This window comes from Theobroma cacao, chromosome 1 (assembly GCF_000208745.1).
Source record: "Theobroma cacao cultivar B97-61/B2 chromosome 1, Criollo_cocoa_genome_V2, whole genome shotgun sequence".
Taxonomy (NCBI): Eukaryota; Viridiplantae; Streptophyta; class Magnoliopsida; order Malvales; family Malvaceae; genus Theobroma; species Theobroma cacao.
In genome coordinates, this window is record NC_030850.1 from 36702498 (window position 1) to 36724140 (window position 21643).

Consider the following 21643-nt stretch of genomic DNA (forward strand, 5'->3'; position numbering starts at 1 on the left):
TCTTTAACTGAAGGATGATTACCATCATAAAATTTACCGTGTGTAGACCGCAGAAACAGCCCAGGTAGTTGTTTTTCTTATATTACTTTGTCGCGACTCTGGGTTATTGAGTTTATATTGGTTTGTTGACTTCTATGCAATTGAGTTTTTGCAAGTGTTGTCTCAGATTTGGTCCTGTCTGAGATGCAGTCAGAAACATCACCCAAATTTTAGTAAACTTGCAAAGATAAAACGACTCAGTAATCATTAAACGAACACAGGAAACGTGTCTGGCTCAAATTCATTAAATAAATTTTCTAAAATGACTAATTTTTGTTGGGAGGTCCCAATGAAAGTTAACTGCCAAAGCAAAATTTCTACCTTTTGATAATATATGACAGATTTGACTTTGTTGTGTGCTAACCAAGAAAAGAAATTTAACTCTGTAAGAACTATGATCCCCAAAGTGAAAATTTGGGGGACTCTGTCATCTCTTCTGCCTCCATATTCTATACTTCCCCCTTCCATTCTGCGTCTTAATCTAGGTCAGAGTATCCCAAAAGGATAAAGAAGGGGATCTTGCATGTCTAAGTTCATATTTCTCACAATCCAAAGATCAAGAAGATACTAAAGACAATTAAATACAATACACAAGCAAAATGGAGGGTGAGATCGGCAGCTTCATCAAGGTCTGGTTATCTGTCTTGACATCTCTATGCTACTGCTACGCCATTGGCAAGATGGTTCCGAAAGGAACCAATAGACTCATTTTCCTACTCCCTGTTGTGTGTCTCTTTCTCTTCCTCCCTCTCAATCTCTACTCGCCGAATCTTGGCGGTGTGACAGCCTTTTTCATTGCTTGGCTTGGTAACTTCAAGCTCTTACTATTTGCCTTTGACAAAGGCCCTTTGCTTGCACATACCTCTCTTCCACTTTTTCTGGCTGTGGCTTGCCTACCCATCAAGATCCAACGCAACCAACCTTCAAAATCACAGCTAAATGGCCAAGTTAAAGAAAACCCATCATCAAAATCACATCAGAACGGCCATGAGAAAGAAAATTCATCTACTAGAAAATCCAAGGAAGGAGCTGTAAACTATGCCATAAAGGGTCTGCTTTTGGTCATTATGATACGAGTCTATGACTACAGCGAGTACATGCACCCAAAGATCATATTGCTTCTTTACTCTATGCACATGTATTTCCACCTCGAGATCATCTTAGCCATAAGTGCAGCCATGGCTCGATCCCTTTCGAGGCTAGAGCTCGAGCCACAGTTCAATAAGCCGTACCTGTCGACCTCACTGCAAGATTTTTGGGGCAAAAGATGGAACCTCATGGTGACCAGTATCCTGCGGCCCACGGTGTACGAACCTACCCTCCGATTTTCCTCGACTCTGATCGGCAGAAAGTGGGCTCCGATCCCATCTGTTTTGTCCACGTTTGTAGTCTCTGCTCTCATGCACGAGCTAATGTTCTACTACCTGGGGCGGATGACTCCCACCGGGGAGGTGACGTTGTTTTTTCTCATCCATGGATTCTTTCTGACAGTGGAGATTGCTCTGAAGAAGGCATTGAACGGCAAGTGCCGGCTGCCGCGGCTAGTCACGGGACCGTTGACAGTGGGGTTCGTGCTGGGCACGGGCTTCTGGCTGTTCATCCCACAGTTCACGCGGTGCAAGGTGGATGTTAGAGCGTTTGAAGAGTATGCGGAAGTGGGCACTTTGTTGAAAAGTGCAAGTGAAAAGGTACTTGGGATTTTGTCAGCAAAATAAAAGGTTCTGAACCTGTATCTGGGACTCAAGCAAATGGAATCCTAAAAGTAGGTAAAAGACTTTGTAGCTTTTGGTGTTTCTCACTGTGAAACTTGCTAGTCTGACCTATTTCTTTAGATTTTCTTGTGATTTCCAGTATGATCTATAACACAAGTTAAAACACATGAAACTATTGATGTTTCCTTTTCTTGTGTTTAGCTTGTGAGTTTCAATCCAAATGGAAAAGATTCTCAAGAAAATTGCCTCGCAAAAGGAAGAACAGTGACTTGACAAAGGGGGTTGATGATATTGATGGCTCCCTAACATTGTTGCAACACAGGCAAACAGCTCTAAACAGGGTTTAAGGATTGTTGCAACACAGGCAAACAGCTCTAAACAGGGTTTAAGGTTCGTTGGATTGCAGTCACTTATAGATAGATTGGCAACTGAACACTTCCCAACTTAAACATCAGTCATTGCCAATAACTTTCATCATAAATATCTGTTGCTATATTTTGTAAAATGTTTTAATGATACAGAATCATTGAATATGTAATGCTAATTGTTATAAACATGATGATTTGTAACAAGAACCAGAAGGAAAGTGAAAGTCCTTATAAAATGTACCATGTGGAGACTGCAGAAACAGCCCAAGTTAATCATTTGGTAGTTGCTTTTCTTATATTACCTTGTCCTGACTTTGGGTTATTGAGCTTACATTGATGTTATGTTTGGTTGTTGACTTTATGTATATCGAGTTTTTGCCAAGTGTTGTCTCAGATTTGGTCCTATCTGAGTTGCAGTCAGAAACACCACCCAAATGTTAGTAAACTTGCAAAGATAAAACGAGTCAGTAACCATTAAACTTTGTATGGGTCAAATTGGATTCATAAATAAACTTCAAGTTTGTACTAATTACGACCTTTTTTCAATAATCTGAGGTGGTAAAAATAATAATTTTATGGGGGGGGTGGCTTCACACAAAATGTGCTGGAATGGTACATTTTTCTGCCCACAGGGAAGACAAAGACCATACTTTCTAAAAATATATGACAACATTTTTGACTGTATGTGTTGTGTTCTGACCAAAAAAAAGGAATTTAACTCTGAAAGAACTGAGATCCCCAAAGTTAAAATTGGGGGACTTTCTCATTCCTTCTGCCTCCATAGTCCCTGCCACTGTTCTCTTTCCTTCTGCTTATTAATCTGAATCAGAGTATCCCAAAAGGATAAAGAAAGGGACCTTGCTTGTCAAGTTCATATCGCTCACAAACCAAAGATCAGGAAGATACTAAGGACAGTTAAAGCAAAATGGAGGGTGAGATCAGCAGCTTCATCAAGGTATGGTTGTCTGTCTTGACATCTCTATGCTTCTGCTACGCCATTGGCAAGATGGTTCCAAAAGGAACCAAAAGACTCATTTTCCTACTCCCTGTCGTGTCTCTCTTTCTCTTCCTCCCTCTCAAACTCTCCTCGCCGCATCTTGGCGGTGTCACAGCCTTTTTCGTTGCTTGGCTTGGTACCTTCAAGCTGTTACTATTTGCTTTTGATAAAGGTCCTTTAACTGCACATACCTCTCTTCCACTTTTTGTGGCCGTCGCATGCCTGCCAATCAAGATCCAACACAACCAACCTCCAAAATCACAGCTAAATGGGCAAATTAAAGAAAACCCATCATCAAAATCACATCAGAACGGCCATGAGAAAGAAAGTTCATCTCCTAGAAAATCCAAGGAAGGCCCTGTAAACTATGCTATAAAGGGTATACTTTTGGCCATGATTGTACGGGTCTATGACTACAGCGAGTACATGCACCCAAAGATCATTATGCTTCTTTACTCTATGCACATATATTTCCTCCTCGAGATCATCCTAGCCATACTTGCAGCCATGGTTCGATCCTTTTCCGGACTAGAGCTGGAGCCACAATTCAATGAGCCGTACCTGTCAACCTCACTGCAAGATTTCTGGGGCAAAAGATGGAATCTCATGGTGAGCAGTATCCTTCGCCCCACGGTGTACGAACCTACCCTCAGATTTTCCTCGACTCTGATAGGCAGAAAGTGGGCTCCGATCCCATCTGTTTTCTCCACGTTTGCAGTATCCGCTATCATGCACGAGCTAATGTTCTACTACCTGGGGCGGATGACTCCCAGTGGGGAGGTGACTTGGTTTTTTCTCATCCATGGATTCTGTTTGACAGCAGAGATTGCTTTCAAGAAGGCATTGAACGGCAAGTGCCAGCTGCCGTGGCTAGTCACAGGACCGTTGACAGTGGTGTTCGTACTGGGCACGGGCCTCTGGCTGTTCATCCCACAGTTCACGCGGTGCAAGGTGGATGTCAGAGCGTTTGAAGAGTACGCGGAAGTGGGCGCTTTGTTGAAAAATGCAAGTGAAAAAGTACTGCGGCTTTTGTCGGCAAATTAGAAGGTCCCGAGTTTGATCGGACACTGTTCTGAAGTCAAATACATAACAGAATATTTAATAATTGTTGTTATAAAATTATAAGTGGGATTAGCCTTGTTTATCAATTTAATTAAATCAATGAGAAATTTTTTTAAAAACATTAGATTGGTAAAGCCTGCTATCCAATAAATTATATTTTGGCAGGTCGGTGTGATATAACTAGTTTAATCATTTAAGATTTATATTAAAAAATTATGATTATTTTTCAAAAACTGTTCTTTAATTAATTAGTAATTAGCAAGAAAATCAAAGTTGGATTAGAAAAGCTTACAAAATCTTGCTAGTCAGACTGTATCCGATTAAAATAAAACCCAGTTGAGAAGAGAAAGTAGAATTTGCTTATAGACTTCAATTCTTAAATGCGCTATTGAATTTTAAGGAATAAAAATTAGATAAGAGATATCAAAATTTATCCGACTCTTTATAGACGTTAGACTTTACATAAGTAAGAGATGAGGTACTTAGCAGAGCCCATGACACCATTTTTAATTCTAGTAAGGAATGAAGCAAACTTTGGGTGGTCAGCATTTCCTTGTAGACAAAATTTATAATATTCATTTTGCAGTCCTGTGGTTCTAACAGCAAAAACCTTCATGAAGATGCCAGTCCAGTTCAAGTTGGGTTGGTGCAGTCCAATTAAGGGTCTAGCCCAATCTTTGTTGGATCTTTAATTTTGGCCCAAGCTGTTATCTTTTGTTATAGTTCTTACTTTGTCTGGACTTGGACTCAAATGGATTAGACTTGAGAGTTGACAATGTTTACAATGTACCAAGCCTGCCTTTTCTTCAATTGCAGAATGACATAAAGGAGAGTAGTTGTGTTGATGCTCTTTCAATCAACTTCAATCTTTCTTTCTTCTTTTTGGTTTTTCCATTCAAAAAGTTGAATCATGATTCACATACCATCTTGTTAAATAGTAGAATGAGGCAACATCAAGAGCTTCTCACTGGAGAAGAATGGCAAAGCCTGGAAAACATGTACGAGGCTTTCATTGATATACCTTTTTTGGCATGCTGAAAGTATCCTGTGTATGTTAAACTTCTTGCTTTTGGCCATGAAAGACTGAAGAAATGAAATTACCTGCCAGCAGCCTGGAATGGGCCATAGCCTGTAGCAGTAACTTGTTGAAGATTTTTAGTGAAAATTTTTTGAATTTGATGCCTTTCCCTCTTCAGAAAGAGAGTCCAGGACATGGAAATATTGAATCCGCTTCTCTGCCATGGCCCCAAAAGAGACGAAAAGAACAGTACAGAAAAAACAAACAACTTTTTCTTCCCAAGGAAGCCCCCAAGCAATACAATGACAAGTAGATAACAATTTCAAAGACAAGAACTATTCCAACTTGTTCTCATGACAATAAGAATACGCAAGGAACAGCACTAAAGGCAACATCGAACATTTCTTGTAGTATATGTTTGTTGATATATGATAGTTGGATCATCCAAATCGAGCACAAGGTGTTTGCATGTGAAATTTAACCCCGCAAATATTGCCAAAGGTTCCAATCTCTTGTTGCCCATTGAGGGTGAAGATCGATCAATGGCATCGAAAAAGAATGTGTGAAACCATGGGAATGCAAGGCATTTGCCATTCAGAATTTTGGGTTATAGTTTCTTTAGAGTCGGCTGCAAGTGGTACCTGTTGAAAACCTCGTGAACCCTTCGATCATTTTGCGGTTTTAAAGTTACAGAAAAAGGTTATGGAAGCTACCTTGCACCGTCCATCCCACCCCACCTTGTCTTCTCCAAAGTCCCCATCCCACAATGGCAAGGTAAGACTCACGAGGAAATACAAGATTGCGTTACGAGAGAAGGGAATTTGGTACAGCTCTGTCTCATTTATTTCTCTGCGCCTCAAACATTTAAATTAGTTTTGATTGATGAGTTTACTGTCTGTGTCGTTTCTGTCCCGGCACCATGAAAAAACCTCTGCGCCAAGTGGCATACAACTGTTTGTTACCTTAATGCTAATTGCAACTGACTGTTATGACTATAACAGATAAAAGGAACATGGACAGTGTGATCCAAAGCCATAAATTCAGAGTAATAATTTAGATATAGATGCCAGTTAATCATTTAGAAGAAATTGAATAATGAACACTCCTCGTGTGATAATTCAAGGTTCAAGATTTAGGGTTTAAGAAGTTTGATTTCGTTAAGGTGCACCTTTCACAGATGGTTGGTTTGGTGCCTACTTTCAAAAGGCATTTTGGTCCAACAATGGAGTGATTTACCTGCCAGAGCCTGCCCCCGAAGAAAAGAAAACACGATTTATATCCTAAGTGGGGATGTCCCAGAGCCCTTGATGGCAAGTAGTATCTGTTCTCTTGCTTAAAGACTCTCCACTTTAATCATTCAAAAGGGAAAAAGGAAAAAAGAAAGAGGAAGAACAGAAAGACAAAACAGAAGAATCATAAAAGTGGGGAAACAGTGCAATTGAAGAGTTCAAAGAAGAGCTTGAATCATTTATCTTACAGATACACATTTTCTGTCTCAAGTTAACATCTTCATTTGTCCAAATGCAAGTCCGTAATCAAGGTATATTCTTTGTATTTGGAATCCACTGGAAAGAGAAAAGGGAGGGAAAGAGAGTGGATGTAAACCACATATCTACATCCAAATCCCACGTGTAATTTTCCATTTTACTGCTCTTCCTTGGTAACTTTGAACCATTGGAGTATCTAAATTGACTTAGTGATCAGATGTTTATCTTGGGGGGTGAAGAAAGATGCTGCATAACTAAATGTTTGACTAAATCTAGTGCCTAGAAAAATACAGCTAATCTGATGTAATGAACAACAAAATTAAAATATCAGCAACAAGTAAAGCATACACAATTCATGGCATAATTATGGGGTTAAAAAATCCTTGGGATTCCAATTGGTGGGCTCTGCGTTCATCTCATCACCCGGGTCATACCCCAAAATTTTTCTCCTCTTTCCAACACCACATAAAAGGCCAAAACACTTGCCACTACGATATTTTTACAAATCCCAAAAGCCCCTCAACCCAAGATAGAAAAGAGCCTTGAACTTTTTCCCTCTTCATGTATTGGCAGCATAGCCATGAAATGACAAAAATATTGACTCTTTGATTCATATTTCTTGTGAAACCGTCAAATTCCCCATTTCACAAGAGCCTCTTGCCTCGTGAAGATCCGAAAAAGAAAGAAAGAAAAAAAGGAAGAAACTTTTTTTGATGGGTTACCTTTCTTGCAAAGCAGAATCAGCAATCTCCATAATCCCCACCTCCACAACTACCCAGAATTCATCTTCCAAAACTGCCACCAACAAGCAGGAAAAACCCATCAAGATCCAACAGTTTGATTACGGTGACCTTGAAGCAGCCACCAATGGGTTCTCTGACCAAAGGCTTCTAGGCAAAGGTAGCCATGGCTGTGTCTACAAGGCTGTTATCAGGGGACGCCACGTTGCCATCAAGAAACCATCTTCGAGAAACCAAGAAACGAACCCGGAAGCTGATAACGAGATCGAAATCTTGTCAAAGATTCAAAGTCCCAGATTGGTGAACCTTCTTGGCTTTACTAATGGCACTAAAGATCGTTTATTGGTTGTTGAATTTATGAGTAATGGCACATTATATGATGTTCTTCACTCTAATTCTTCACGGCCTTTGTATTGGGGTCGAAGAATTCGATTAGCCTTGCAAGTTGCCAAAGCCTTAGAAACACTTCACTCGCAAAAACCTCCAATTATTCATAGAGATGTTAAATCTGCAAATGTGTTAATTGATAGGAATTTCAATGCAAGATTGGGTGATTTTGGGTTGGCACTCAGGTGTGGTGTTGATGATTACAGGCTTAGATCAACCCCACCAGCTGGTACTATTGGGTATCTTGATCCATGTTATGTGACCCCAGATAATTTGAGTACAAAAACTGATGTTTTTAGTTTTGGGATCTTGTTGTTAGAGATTATAAGTGGTAGAAAAGCTATCGATGTTGCACATTCACCGCCTTCTATTGTGGATTGGGCAATTCCTCTTGTAAAGAAAGGGAAGATTGTTGCTGTTTATGATCCAAGGATTGCACCTCCTAAGGATCCTATCGTTAGGAAGCAGTTGGCTGTCATAGCAGCTAAATGTGTGAGGTCTTACAGGGAGCGCCGCCCTGCAATGAAAGAGGTGGTTGGTTGGTTAACTGGGTTGAGCAAATTGGTTCCTCTACATTCATGGAATGGATTTAGCAATCCATGTTTGATGGTTGAAACAGTGGGGCGACCTGTCGAATTCAGAAATCCTCAGGAGAATTTGGACGGTAATTTTGGCAGGCAAACCATGAGGGACTCACGCAGAGTCTATTCAGATTTGGGCTTCAGCAGCAACTTGATGGAACTTATGGGCATGACTGGTGTTGATGGGGAGTCTGAAGTTTGGAGAGAGGCTGATGTGGTTGAAAGGCCTGAATCAAAACCAGGAAGTAGCGTTTCTAGTCGTAGATTTGGTAGCAAAAGATACGTTAACCATGGGAGAGGTCAGCAGAAGAGCCTTGGTAATGAGAATGGTGTTCTTGGTTTGAGGCGGAATCAGTCAGCTGGGGAAAGTTCTGAGCTCTTTTCAAGAAATGATGCCTTTGCTCGATCAAGTTTCAGTACTAAGGCCGTAGGTGACATTTAGTTCATCAAGAAAAACTTATACATTGAAATGATTGGCAATGGAGCAAAGTTCAGGCTTCTAAGGTTCTCTTGCTTGCACCTCAAATTCATGTATATTTGTGGGTAACTCGTTTTTCGGTGATTTCAACAGATTGACATTTTCAAGTTGCTTTCAATTGTTAATGTGGTTTTCATTGTCAATGTATATGCAGATCGGGACATTTCTAATGTCCAACTCATAGGTTGTTAATCTTTTTTCCTTCTTGTTTTTGCTGCAAGGCTCATGTAAAATGAAAATGCTGTTGAATCCATGCATGAGATGATTCAAAACTTATCAGTTGAATACTGATTTTTGTACTTCGAACATGCTGTTACAATAACTTGAATAATATGGTCGACAATTTGATTCTGTTTCTTCTTTCAGTTTCATGGAATTTGTTCCCCAAAACGAGTGCTGCAATGTAATTTATGACATGAATTATCAATGTAATTTGGTTTTGTTCAGACATAACTGCAAACTTTAAGCGGCCAAGCATTCAAGTTGATACCTTACTGTTCCTGGAATTTTCATCCTGGTATTTTTCATCTTCAAGGCTTCCATTCTGCATACGCAAGCTTTGAATTTGGAAGCATGATGTTCTTTGATTTTAAGCCAAAAGTAGTTTACTTTGATAGATCTGTGTGCATATTTTGAATCAGATAATATCACCCAAAGCAGACACAGCCAAACTGATGATGAAAACGACGTTCAAAACGAATTTAAATAATTGATTCCGATGGGCCTGCTTTGCTGTGTCATTTTCCTAGAGACTAGGTTTGAAGTTTTCCCTCCTTCGATGGTATTGTCTTATCTCATTTCTGGAAATCAAAAGGCATTATTAGTACTGCATTATTTCAATGGCGGGCCAATATGGAATTGCTCAAAGCTGGAACTTTCTGTGAATTTCCACTCTCCCTGGTGATTAGATGGTGAATTTTCCTTAGAAAATTCAACCTTTCCAGTAAACCCATTTCTTCCCTGGAAACTGCAGCATCATATCCAATTTCCCAGTTTCATGATTCTACAGAAGCTCATCTGCTTTGACCATGATTTGGGTATGAAACCTTCCATTAGATTGTTCTAATATTGTTGGTAAAGCAAAAGCAAGTATTTGGACAGATGGATTATAGGTTAACTACATCGGAGTCTTTTATCAAGATGATCAACAAACCCATGCTTCGTTTCCAAATCTAAATGTCTTGAGACAGCTGGCAAACCAGTTAGAATTCCCCAACGTCTTCTAGACTTCTGCCGATCTTGCGATGTTGGTCGAATCACATTATTACCAACCAAACTTATTACTATTGCAATATCATAATAATATAGTACTTGATCCGATGATTTCCATCAAAGGGCACAGATTTCTGCCCGTGAACATGTTTGAATCTTCAACCAAGATGGTAGGAAACCTGGAAAACTGGTCTGCCAAATTGAACTGTAGTTTTAAACCAGATAAAAAACTAGAACTGGCGGATAAGTTTATAAGTAATCATATCTTATTGTCATCATTCCAAAGAAAAAGTATAACCTTCTAGATCAATCAATCTGCAAAGCCTTTCAAGTCATTGTCCCGTTCCAAATGAAATGATAACGGAATGGTTCTTTGGGTTGAAAGTTACAGAAAAACCATTTGAAACGCAATGAAAACGAGAATCTGAACAGAGCTCATGTCGACAAGGCAAGGACCAACTCAAACTTCGAGAAAAATATTCACTTCCAAAGCATCCAAGCACACCCTTTTCCACCCCCATTGTGCTACGAGTTTTAAAGAATTTTACAATGAATAATACGATAGGTTACAGTTGCAGCAATGGGGCATTAGGTAAAAGTTTTGCTGTCCGAGAAAAGGACTGCACAAACACCAACCTGACTCCATTCTGTTAAGAGTTATCGTAGCAGGCCAAACCCCTTCTTTAGTGCTGACAAATTTTTTAAAAGAAAAACCCAGTATCAAGACAAGAAGAAGAAGATGAACTCCCAACAGTCCCAGCCCAACAATGGTTTCAAAGTTTTCAAATGTTTGAGACTTGAGAGTAAGGGGAATGTGTCTTTAGCTGTTAGCAGGGAGCAAGAAAATGTATATTCCTTTTTTGTTTCCAAATATCAAGGCTTTACAGCTCATGTACTTGCAGTTTCATGTGCTTAGATCTCTCATCTCATGCATTACAGTTGTATGTACGTATGTAGTTTTCCTTTGGGTGACTTGGTGGATGTGCCCACCTCCCTAATTATTGGTCAACTAGACAGAAACAAAAACAGAAACCAAAAGTAACCATGGAAAAATGGATTGGTTGTTTTTGATTCTTGATCAAAACTGTAAAGTCTCTAATTTTGGGTTTCTTTAAATATTAACCGTAAGCAATAATTAGAGGTAAAAAATTTGAAGTCGGAGCTTGATGCTTTTTACTTGCATTAATCAAATTTGTAAGAAAAAGTGTCACTTTGTGAGGAAGAGAAGCATCATCATGGAAAAAGGGTAAAAAATGGTGCTAATGTTTTTACCAATTTGTGGAAAAAGAAAGGCACCCACTCCCAATTCTCAAGAGTTCCTTCTACTGTCTTTTAGGTGATTGGCACCTTCTGAGGAATTGGATGCCTTTTGAGAGTTCCAATTCTGCCTTTTTCAGATAGAAAAGCCACTTGATTTCATTTTTGTTCTTTGATGGGTGTAATTACTATCTCTCCTGGTGATTCAGTGTTTACTTGTGAAACTGTTTATTTTTTATGTTTACACAATAGCAAAATCTAAAAAAAGAACTAATGAAGCACTAATATTTTTACGAATATTAGAATTTTAAATGGAATGTCTCGAAAAATACAGCTCAAAGAATGAGGTGACAGAAAATGCTGGGGATTAATTTCAGAGCACAAATCATTGTCAAAGGAAATCATAAGCATCTTATTAAAAACTTTCTGGTTTCATATTAGAATGATCAAAAAAGAAACATATGGGTTGTACAACTAACGGCCATGCAGAAACCAAACAATGTAACAACAGCATATCCAGGTTCAATTCGCTTGCTAATGAAATTTCGGCCCCAAAAAAGATAAAATAAAGTTTAAGGTGAAAACTGAACTAAATGACCCAACCCTACTTCTCAATACTACAAAATGTCTAATGAGAAATAATCAACCTGAAAAACTGTTTCCACTAACTGCTTTCGGACAGCCAGGTCAATACCTAGCAGGAGCATGTAATGGACCAAAAGAACCAAAATCCTGCAGCAACAATCAAGAAAAGCCATTCTTGTGTACATCAAGGTATTTATCGGTGCCCCAAGGGTGTTTACCGCACAAAAGAAAAATAAGCAGACTGAGGATTTCCATGTTTGAAGATTTTGTGCCTTCTTCCGATTATCTTACACTCTGCCTTGTCTTGATCATCCGCTTGAGGGTTGCAAGCCAAAAGTTGCACTCATCCCACTCGCTAGTAGTGAGAAGAACCTGTTCCACAGAAAGAGGTGGTAAAAATTGAAGCATTTTTAGTTGCCAACAATCAGGAAGAAATCAGCATAAAACAACCTTCTTTTTCCTACCATACCTGGATTTGTAGAGCTGTACCAAAATCATTATTGTCCAAAGCCTGGCAGAGCTGAATAAGCTTATCAGAAGCATTTTTTGAAATGTCTCCACTGTTGAGTTTGGCAAATAAGGCACCTATTTTCCTTGAATTGTCTTCTATTTCACGCTTCTTAGCTGGGTTTGCACGTGTGCCTCCCAGTGCTTGAGACGTCTCATTGAAAAGTCTAGTTAAGGTTGTGATTACAGGCTTCTGGTGGGCTGAAAAGCAAACAAGGTACAGTCATCACCAAAAGTGTTATATATCAGCATATACATATTCATCTATTAAATTTGCTGACAAGCATGAACAGAAATTACTGTAGCAACAAGTACACTTTTGATTGATCTTCAATTGGGGAGTTCAGAAGCCACAAATCCAAAGGAGGATAACTTGTGCAAAGACTAGAAAAAGATTTTCACAGTTAACATTTTTGTGACAATTTATTATATTTTGTAAATATTCTTCTTGTACAGGGTAATGATATAAAGAAAAACATTTTTCATTTTTGGGAATAATCCCAGACAGTGAATTGGACATACCATACAACAAGCACCTCCAAAATCAAATAAATGAGAATGAAATCAACATTAGCATCCAAGAGACTAGCAATTACCAGGTACATTTGAAGTATCAACAGTCTGCACAGTTGGTGGGGGAGCAGCAGGTGGTGCAGCTGGTTGTACTGGTGCTGACTGTGTAGGGCTGGGTGGTTGCATTGGGCTCATCCCAGGTCTTTGAACAGGTGTGTTGGTCACCGGCATAAATCCCCTAGGTGTTGGGGTGGGAGCTACGACTTGGGACATTTTGAGGCCAGGAACTGATCCCATTTGTGATGGAACAGGTGCAAGTGAACCAGCCCCTGGTGGTACAGGATAAGTAGGGTTGGCTCCACCCTGTAAATGCATGCAAAAATCATTCAGTATACCAGTTTGAGAAGAATGAATCTGGCATCAAACATGAAATTAAATGTAGCTATACAGACAGGATATAACTGAGAACCCAAGGTAGTTGGCTGCTGGTATAGATCTGCATTTCTTAAAACAGGAGGATTTGAAGGAACAAAGGGTCTAACAGCAGGCTGAGTGGTGCCAGGTGGAGGAGCAAAATTTGTCTGGAAGGATGACAGAAAATATTTAGTCAAGCATCAAGCTGGTATATAAATGCAAAGAACATCTTGCACATAAGAAATCAAAAAGCTAGAAAAACTAGAAAGCAAAACATTAAAAATGAATGTAAATCAAGCACAGTGCTTATTTTTTACAGCACAGAACCTCTGTCTACCAAATATCTAATCTTCTATTTGAATCTTCCATATACAGCTGCTCAGCTCTTTTGTCCAAATCAAGGTATGGAAAAAATCAAATCCAACCAAACAGATGACACCGTTTTAGTTTAGATTTTCAGTTTGTCCAACCCTAGTGGGTCTCAGATAGAACTAGTCACAATTACAGATAGCAGCAGTAGAAGGCTGCTTGTAGGTTGAAAAACTTTCAAGTCAATGAAGACCAATTGCAAACTAATAAAGACCCAAGACTTCCAAAGATACACCAATCCAATGCTAGTTTTAACCTCGCCATACTTGTCCTAACTAAATCCAATCTCACTCCAAAAATCTCTAAACAAGCATTCCATTTTTTTTTCTGAGGATACATACAATTGGATTGTATAGTTATTAGAAAGCAAACGAAAATATCTATGGAACCAAATTATCTCTGGGCACTGAAATAGCATGACAGATTTAACAGTAAAACTGGAAGAAAAATATTATTACAACTTAGCCATTAGTTAAAGTCTACCATCAAATAGATAGGTATGCATAAAAAGAAACCCAATACAGCATACCGAGGAAACATGAGGAGCTTCAGATGGGACAAACATATTGGCAGGCTGCGGTTGAGGTTGATATGATGCAACAGGTGCATATCCTCCATATTGAGAAAAAGAACGCTGATAATTTTCATCAAAAGCACTATGAACATTTGGCTGAATATCTGTTGCAGCTTGATTCTAAACAATGAGGCAAAAAGCAAAAAAAAAAAAAGGTCATTCACAACATGACAACAGATTATCAAGGACCATTCAGTTAAAGATATATAATGAAAGTGCAAGAAAAAGCACCTGATATATATGTTGTGGAGACTCAAAGGCTGATCCACTTGTCAAATGAGAGTTATCAAAAACAGCAGATTTAGTTTCTTTCTCTGCAAGAATAGAAGATAGACATCCTCAACAAGCACATATTGCAGACCGCAAAACATAGGTTCAGTAAACTAATTTCGTGTTTTACAGGTATGTCAAAATTGTCTAAAGAAACTAAGACACCAGAAAGAGAAGCTAAAAGTTCTTAGTTTAATCTAGTGCATCACAGCTTAAGCACTCTAAATTACATGGGCTCAAAAATGTTTCCTACCAAATTCAATTGTAGTTGACATTTATATTTTCCAGCGTGACCTTTTTCCCATGAATTATTTGCACAAATATAAATTAGCTCTGTAGATTATATAACCATGTGTAACAGCATTACAGCAGTAACCATCAGCCATCTCCTAAAGCACATACCAGGTTCTGTAGAAAGTGCAATACGATCTTTTAAGATCACAAGTTCGGGTGACAACTCATCCGACCCCAAAAGTTTCAAGTACTCCATTGCTGTTGTTAAAAGCCCTTGACTAGCCAAAATTTCAGCATATTTCTCAACAAGCTTGCAAAGAGATGCACTAAATCGCTTCTGGCCGGTTGCCAAAGCAAGGACAATGGTCTTTTCCATCAAATCCTACAAAATACACATCTATTGTCAGATTTCAGGCCAGTCAACTTAAGTTCGAAAAGTGCTTCTACAAATCACTAACTTACCTGGAGAAGATCAACATAACATTTTCCATCATGTTCAGTTGTCAGGCACCTTGACCAAATCTCTACTGTTTTATCAATATTTCCCGCACATATGTAACAGAGAGTTGCTGCCAGAGTATTACCAGCAGCCATTAGTTTTGAAGCAAGTGTATCGCAGAGTACTGTCCATTCCTCTCTCTGGGCAAACTGCTCATCAAATATGATAAATAAGTCCTGAATACTGGCAACATAATTGTCAAGTACAGTTACATAATGTGCTACACCTACACATCTAAAATTACTTCCTCCCTAAATAGAAACTTACGGTACAGAGGAGTGCAAGTGTTTCTTTCCAGAATTTCAAAGGCCTGGTGTTCACAAGGCTCATAAGATCATTGTTCACCATTGCAGAGACAACCTAAAGACAAACAGCATAGTTAACCCATAATTTACCTCAAAAAACCAATTAATAATCTTATAACCACTGAGAAATATAACACATGTTAATAATTGCTAGCTCAATCCCTATTTTTATAAAGATATGATGATTAAATCCCTATTTTTATAAACTTAATTCACCTTCAGGTATGGTGAACGGCTCATCTTGAGATACTGATCACGTGTGCTCTCCCATAAGGAAGCACCACCAACATGGGCAATAACTAAAGCATCAGCCATCTTATTTGCTGCAATGCACTGAGCAACTGCTCCCTTATAGTCACCCACCACCAAAGCACGTTGAACAGCATCATCAAATGATGGATCTTCACTTTCCTCCAGACCATCTGATTCTTGAGGTATTAGATCTGCACTAGGAACTACGTTCTCAACAGCAAAATTATTTTCAGAAGTTGAAACAGGTGTATCAGCTTTGGGACTTGGAAGATTGTTGAAGAAATCCTCCCCATTATCAGCACCAAAGAGGGTAGCTTCTTTCTCACTCTCATGGGCCACTTTTTCTGTCACTTTATCCTCAAGTGTAATATCATTCACACTCTGAGAGAGGTCATCTTGTACTGTATCTTTTTCTTCAGCAGGTAGGCTAAAACCAAGATGCATGAGCAACTTTGTCCTAGCTGTCCCATCATCTTCAAACATCACCTTTAAGAAGCCCCACGTTTCTTGATCATCCTGAGATCTGCACAGAATTCCAAATGAACCATCAAAAGCATTATTTGGTAGAAGCAGACCAAATTATTTGACAAAAGACAAGAAAGAAAATAACTACAATTTCTTAATTCAGATGACATACTCAGACTCTTGGGATTTCTTTTCACATAATGCCCTTAACGAAGACCTCTCCCCATTTTGTATCGCAGATTCAAATTCAGATGACCGGCTGACCAAACTATCTTCAGTAACTAAGTTATGCAAGAAAACCTGAAAACAATATACAGTACCACAAGATCCCAAATCAAAAGAAAGAATGTCAGTGGCATTTAAATGAAACAGAATGAAACAAAGCTCACCGACATATTTACCTCCGATGGTGCAGATGTACCTAAAGAAGATGTCCGGGGGTGAAACGAGACAATTTTTCCTCCAAAGCCAAAAGATGCCCCAACAGGACGTTTATACCATTTTGGAGCTCTCAAAGGCACTGCATAAAAAGATGGTAAAAATAGTTAGAGAAAAGGAAGTACAAATGAAAATATATATAATCTCCGAAACAATAAGGTTGGGTTTAACAGAGATTAGAGTAAAGACTATTTAAGCAGAGATGTCCCATATCAGCCCATTTCCCCCAACTTATATTGGCAGGCATCAATCAAGTTTCTCCTTGACTGCCAAGGTAAAACTATGATAAAAGAAAGAAAAGAAACATGGTAAGTTCAATCCACGCCTACCCAACCCAGTCTACAATAATATCCAGGAGAACATGAGTGGTTCTATCAGAAGCAAATTGAAGGCTACCAAAATATTGCAGTCGACTATATGAATATGTTTGATAAATTACCTGCACCAATATCACCCTCCCCAACACCATATCGGCTGCAACCCTGCAGCATAATAGTAAAATATTACCCGCAAGAATTGATAAATCTAGGATTCTTCGAGGAAAAAGTTCTGAGACACAAAAATTATTGGCAAATTGGATAACTATCATTTTTCTTAGACAAACAAGCAAGAACCATAAGTTTTTAACATTTGCCAGATTAAACTACAAAGAAGCACTAATCCCAACAAGATAAATAAAATCCACCCACAAACAAATAACTGATGAAGATAGGCATATCCAATTGTTCAGTTATACAAATCTCCAACTGCTAAGAAATATTCTCTAACAAAAATGTAATTATGAAGGAAAGGTAACTTGAACAAGGTCACACCTCAATATTGTAAATGCCAATTTTGCCATCAAAGGAAGATGCTGATATTACTCCAGGTATCTTCGGATACCAGTGCACATCAAAATTCCAGTTGCTACCAGCAGGCAATTCACAGACAATCTATGAACCAAAATGACAAGGAAAAAAAACTCACAATTTAGAATATACTTGTTTGATAAAAGGACCAGATAGATAGCCAGAAAAATGATGAAGCATATTAACAATTAAACCCATTCCCCCACCTCTCCAGTAATCGTATCCCAACAAATAGTCCGATTATCTTTTGCACATGTGAGCAAATAAGAGCTGTCAGAGGGACACCATGCCATTGCAATTACACCTGCAACAATACATGCAGGCAAATATAACAGCTTAAAATAACACAAGTCCTATTTAACTTAGGACAACAAAAGACCTAGAAAAATAATGCATAAAACTTCTACATGTATGGGATGATGGATAATGATCAGAAAATTAAACAAATTACCTCTACCAGAAAAGAGACAACGTCCTATATCTATCTGGATCCCTAAAGCAAACCCTTCTGACTGAAGGACACCTATTCCATCTTAAAAATTTAATTTTCACTCTGACTTTAAGAAGCTAATTAAATAAATCTCATATTATATGTTATAATATCAGCTTAAACTGAAAGAGCTACACAATGATTTAGCCCTCCCATCGTTGCAGCCATCCTTATAGAGTAGATTTTTCACACTGGTGCTGCTTTGTAATTTGAGAGAGAGAGTAAAGAAAAGTCAAATAGCAAGTACTTGGAACATATAATTGTTGTATGAAGTACAGAAACAAACAACCGAAACTAAAGAAGGCAAAACAATCAGCAAGATTCAAAAAGATCAACTTGTCAAGCATGTATACCTTTTGTGTGCCCAACAAACTCCTTCACTGGTGACATTATATTCCGCATATCCCAAAGCTACTTGCAAAAATACCAGAAATTAACAAACCTCGAACAAATGGTAATCCTCAACAGAAGCAATATCATCAACAAAATCATTACCCTTAGAGCGGGTGAACCATCTTCATCTGATGCAACAACAAGTTGAGTGGCAACATCAGGATGCCACTGCAAAACAGAGCACCGTCTTCTAACTGAATCTGCAAAGCTGTCAATTCAAAAAAAAAAAAAAGATTAGCTCAAATGATGTGCCATGTCACAATGAAAATTATACACAGAAACACCCAGAAAATTTTTAATGGGTAGATAACACGAAATTTACCTTATCACGGGTTTTTGCTTCTTCAGGTCCCAAACAACTGGAAAAATACAAATACACATATTATCTTCCCTGCTAAAATTAAATGACAAGACAATAAGTCTAGAATCCATTCATTTCCTTACCAGTTGTTCCATTATAGGAAGTTGATGCCAATATATGTTGAACCTTGCTATTCCAAGAAAGAAATGAGATTTCACCTTGAGAAGCAGAACCACTACCCTGCATGATGACCATAAAAACTATATCAGATGCTCCATAGATTTTTCATTTTGGGTGGAGGGAGGGGGGAGGAGGGGGTTCTTGTAAACTGATTTCTAACTGAAGCAAAATATATATATGAACGAAAATAAAAACAAGCATGCTTTCTACAGAAAAGATAAGGCAATTACACCAGAAAGAAAAAGCACATAGTAGAATACCAAGCATAATGGAACTTATGATAATTGTCATCAATGTGTTACATCTGAACTCTATACAGCAGTTCAGAATCTAGAGAAAACGGCTATGCACCACTTTGCCCAAGTGAGCAGATATGTACATGCGTTTAACAATTCAACAAGTTATGAATGATGAGCACATACCCTAAGAGGCGGAAAATGAGAGGGTTGTGCCGGTGCTCCCAAATCCCAAATGCAGATTTCACCATCATCAGCCCCAGATGCTAGTAGGTTTGGAGCAATGGCATTGAACTCAAGACCACGAACCTGAAATATTAGGAAAGTAGACGAAGTAAACATACTATGCAATCTTCAAATGCTTGACAACCAATATCATATATGTCAAAATGATACATCTTTAATTGACAGAAAAATGAACTCACAGGCCCTTTATGCCTTGAAAGATGTCCAACAAGAGCTTGTTCACTTGCCTCAGAACTGGGGAAAATGTTATGATTAAACCAAATTAGTCTTTCTTGAAGCAAAGAACAAATTACAACCGCTTTAATCATATATAGCAGGATATCCATGGTGGAGATCCCTTAAATGTTCTTCACCTTTTTTTTCTTCCTTTTCATTGTTGTTGTTTCAAACAATTAATATAACAATGTGAATAATGATATAAATATCCCAAAAATATTAATAATTAGCAAAATATCTTCTCAAAATAAAAATGTTAAAGCAATCAAATCCAATCATCTAGTATACAAATACCATAAATTAATTGGAAACAAATTCCCGTTTCCCTAACAAAGGTCTAAAACCATTTTAATCATAAATTTTTGCCCTCAAATTACCATCCATTTTATCCAACTAATTCCAGCTTTGCACAAACAAACACACCAGTAACAATTTACAAAGGAATTAAATTTTAAAAATAATTCAGCCAGATTCAAATTCAACCAACCATTCATCAAAATGTAGTTAACCATAAGTAATCTAGAACTCACAAATCATGGGCACATTATTACTAAATCAAATCATTAAAACTCTAACCTCAAAGTAAATAAGCCCAACAAGCATAAATAACCACATACTAAAACCATATAAAAATACAAATTACCTCCAGGTCCCATTGATCCACCAGTCCAAACAACATGGCAATTCAATTCATATAAGACTTCAATAATTATAGAATGCCCACATCAGAAATGTGTCAATGCGCATCAGATAACAGCCTAGTATAATCCCAAGTAGCTAGAAGGCAGTCACCATTTTCCCATCCACACAAACATCATACACTTACGACCCACAATATATTGAATTAACTTACAGATTAAAAAAGTGCCTTACTCTTTCACTACATTTCCAATTCAATCGAAAATTAAAGTGAATTAGATTATATCAACCGATATGCACATACTTGATAGATTAGACGAAAATCCAATTTACCGGATCAGGGATAAGGGATTCCAAAGATCAATGTTTCCATCAACGAGGCCACCAGCAATGAGCCCGAGTGAGAACTCATCAAAACCGGATCCGTTCTTACCCCAAGCGAGGCGGTTAAATCGCTCTGAGCTTGGGCACTCGCCTACCACGGGAAGCTCGCGATCGTCATTCTGGAAATCAAACTTGAAGATCTCGAGATTCGCCGATGAGCTGAAGGATAGATCCACCGCCCCAGCCATCGTCCCCGCAGCCATGTACGGCGCGTCAGGTGCCAGCGCCACTGACGCCGATCTATTCACCCCCTTTATACACGCCATTTGATTATTCGCAAAATTTACCGTTCCTAATCCTCCAAAATGCCTATCAACTTACCTATCGATACAGTGTCAAAAGCAAACAAAGATCAATGACAATTTTCAGCTCATATGCGAATTCATATGAAAGAACTCCAAAGAGAGATCCGATTTGGATTGAAAACGGTGAGAATTTGGGGAATTAGGGTTTGATCTGATTTTGGGAATTCAGAAAGAGAATAGATAGAGAGAGAGAGACTCGAAAGAGGCAAAGAGGGAAAGATTTTATGTGCGAAACACTGTCAAGTGTTTTTCTTTTCTTTCATTTTTCTTTTCCTATTTTTGTTTCTCGCTTTTTTTTTTCCTGACGGATGGAAGAGAGTGTTTCTATCTCCTGTGGTCGTTCTTATATATATTTTTTGAGTTTGGTTCTGTTTAAAGCAGAATTTGGCCAAAGGCTCGTCATTTCCATAAATCAGATGGGTAAATCAGGAACGAAATTACAACCTGAATTAATGTTTTGTGAGAGGGCAGAATACTAAGACGCAGGTGATATGTTTCAGTAAATAAAGACTTTGGGTTTCTGTCAGCATGTCGAATCAGCATATGACAAGTGTGATCCCACGGTTTCAAGTTTTAACCTTCGAGTAAGTAAGTAAAAAGACTTAAAGGGCCTCCGTTTGTGAACTTAAAACGCATGTTGAC

The 21643-nt window shown here is 38.4% G+C and overlaps 4 protein-coding genes across 5 annotated transcripts; 3 read left to right on the forward strand and 1 right to left on the reverse strand.

The window, feature by feature from the left end:
• Window positions 280–2415, forward strand: LOC18614562 (acyl-CoA--sterol O-acyltransferase 1). 2 transcript variants are annotated; one of them, XR_001927586.1, is made up of 2 exons: window positions 280–1805; window positions 1953–2415. XR_001927586.1 is itself a non-coding variant. In XM_018119748.1 (2 exons), the coding sequence occupies exon 1, from the start codon at window positions 639–641 to the stop codon at window positions 1752–1754; it is 1116 nt and encodes a 371-aa protein (XP_017975237.1). In that variant the 5' UTR covers window positions 280–638; the 3' UTR covers window positions 1755–1801; window positions 1953–2415. The 2 variants fall into 2 exon arrangements, 1 of the variants encoding a protein (XP_017975237.1); XM_018119748.1 differs by having other exon boundaries at window positions 280–1801.
• LOC18614563 (acyl-CoA--sterol O-acyltransferase 1) lies at window positions 2612–4285 on the forward strand. Its single transcript, XM_007052368.2, has one exon. It carries the CDS (start codon window positions 3045–3047, stop codon window positions 4158–4160), a length of 1116 nt encoding a protein of 371 aa, XP_007052430.2. The 5' UTR covers window positions 2612–3044; the 3' UTR covers window positions 4161–4285.
• On the forward strand, window positions 7167–9234 carry LOC18614565 (serine/threonine-protein kinase-like protein At3g51990). Its single transcript, XM_007052370.2, has one exon. It carries the CDS (start codon window positions 7397–7399, stop codon window positions 8831–8833), a length of 1437 nt encoding a protein of 478 aa, XP_007052432.2. The 5' UTR covers window positions 7167–7396; the 3' UTR covers window positions 8834–9234.
• Window positions 11727–21253, reverse strand: LOC18614567 (protein transport protein SEC31 homolog B). Its single transcript, XM_007052372.2, has 22 exons — window positions 20646–21253; window positions 19637–19691; window positions 19398–19520; window positions 18939–19035; window positions 18817–18853; window positions 18597–18702; window positions 18455–18512; window positions 17818–17915; window positions 17576–17695; window positions 17203–17245; window positions 16727–16845; window positions 16498–16625; window positions 15825–16383; window positions 15571–15663; window positions 15267–15452; window positions 14973–15186; window positions 14532–14614; window positions 14256–14420; window positions 13396–13524; window positions 13027–13306; window positions 12393–12631; window positions 11727–12295 (listed from the first exon to the last, which is right to left on the reverse strand). Exons 1-22 carry the CDS (start codon window positions 20960–20962, stop codon window positions 12206–12208), a joined length of 3339 nt encoding a protein of 1112 aa, XP_007052434.2. The 5' UTR covers window positions 20963–21253; the 3' UTR covers window positions 11727–12205.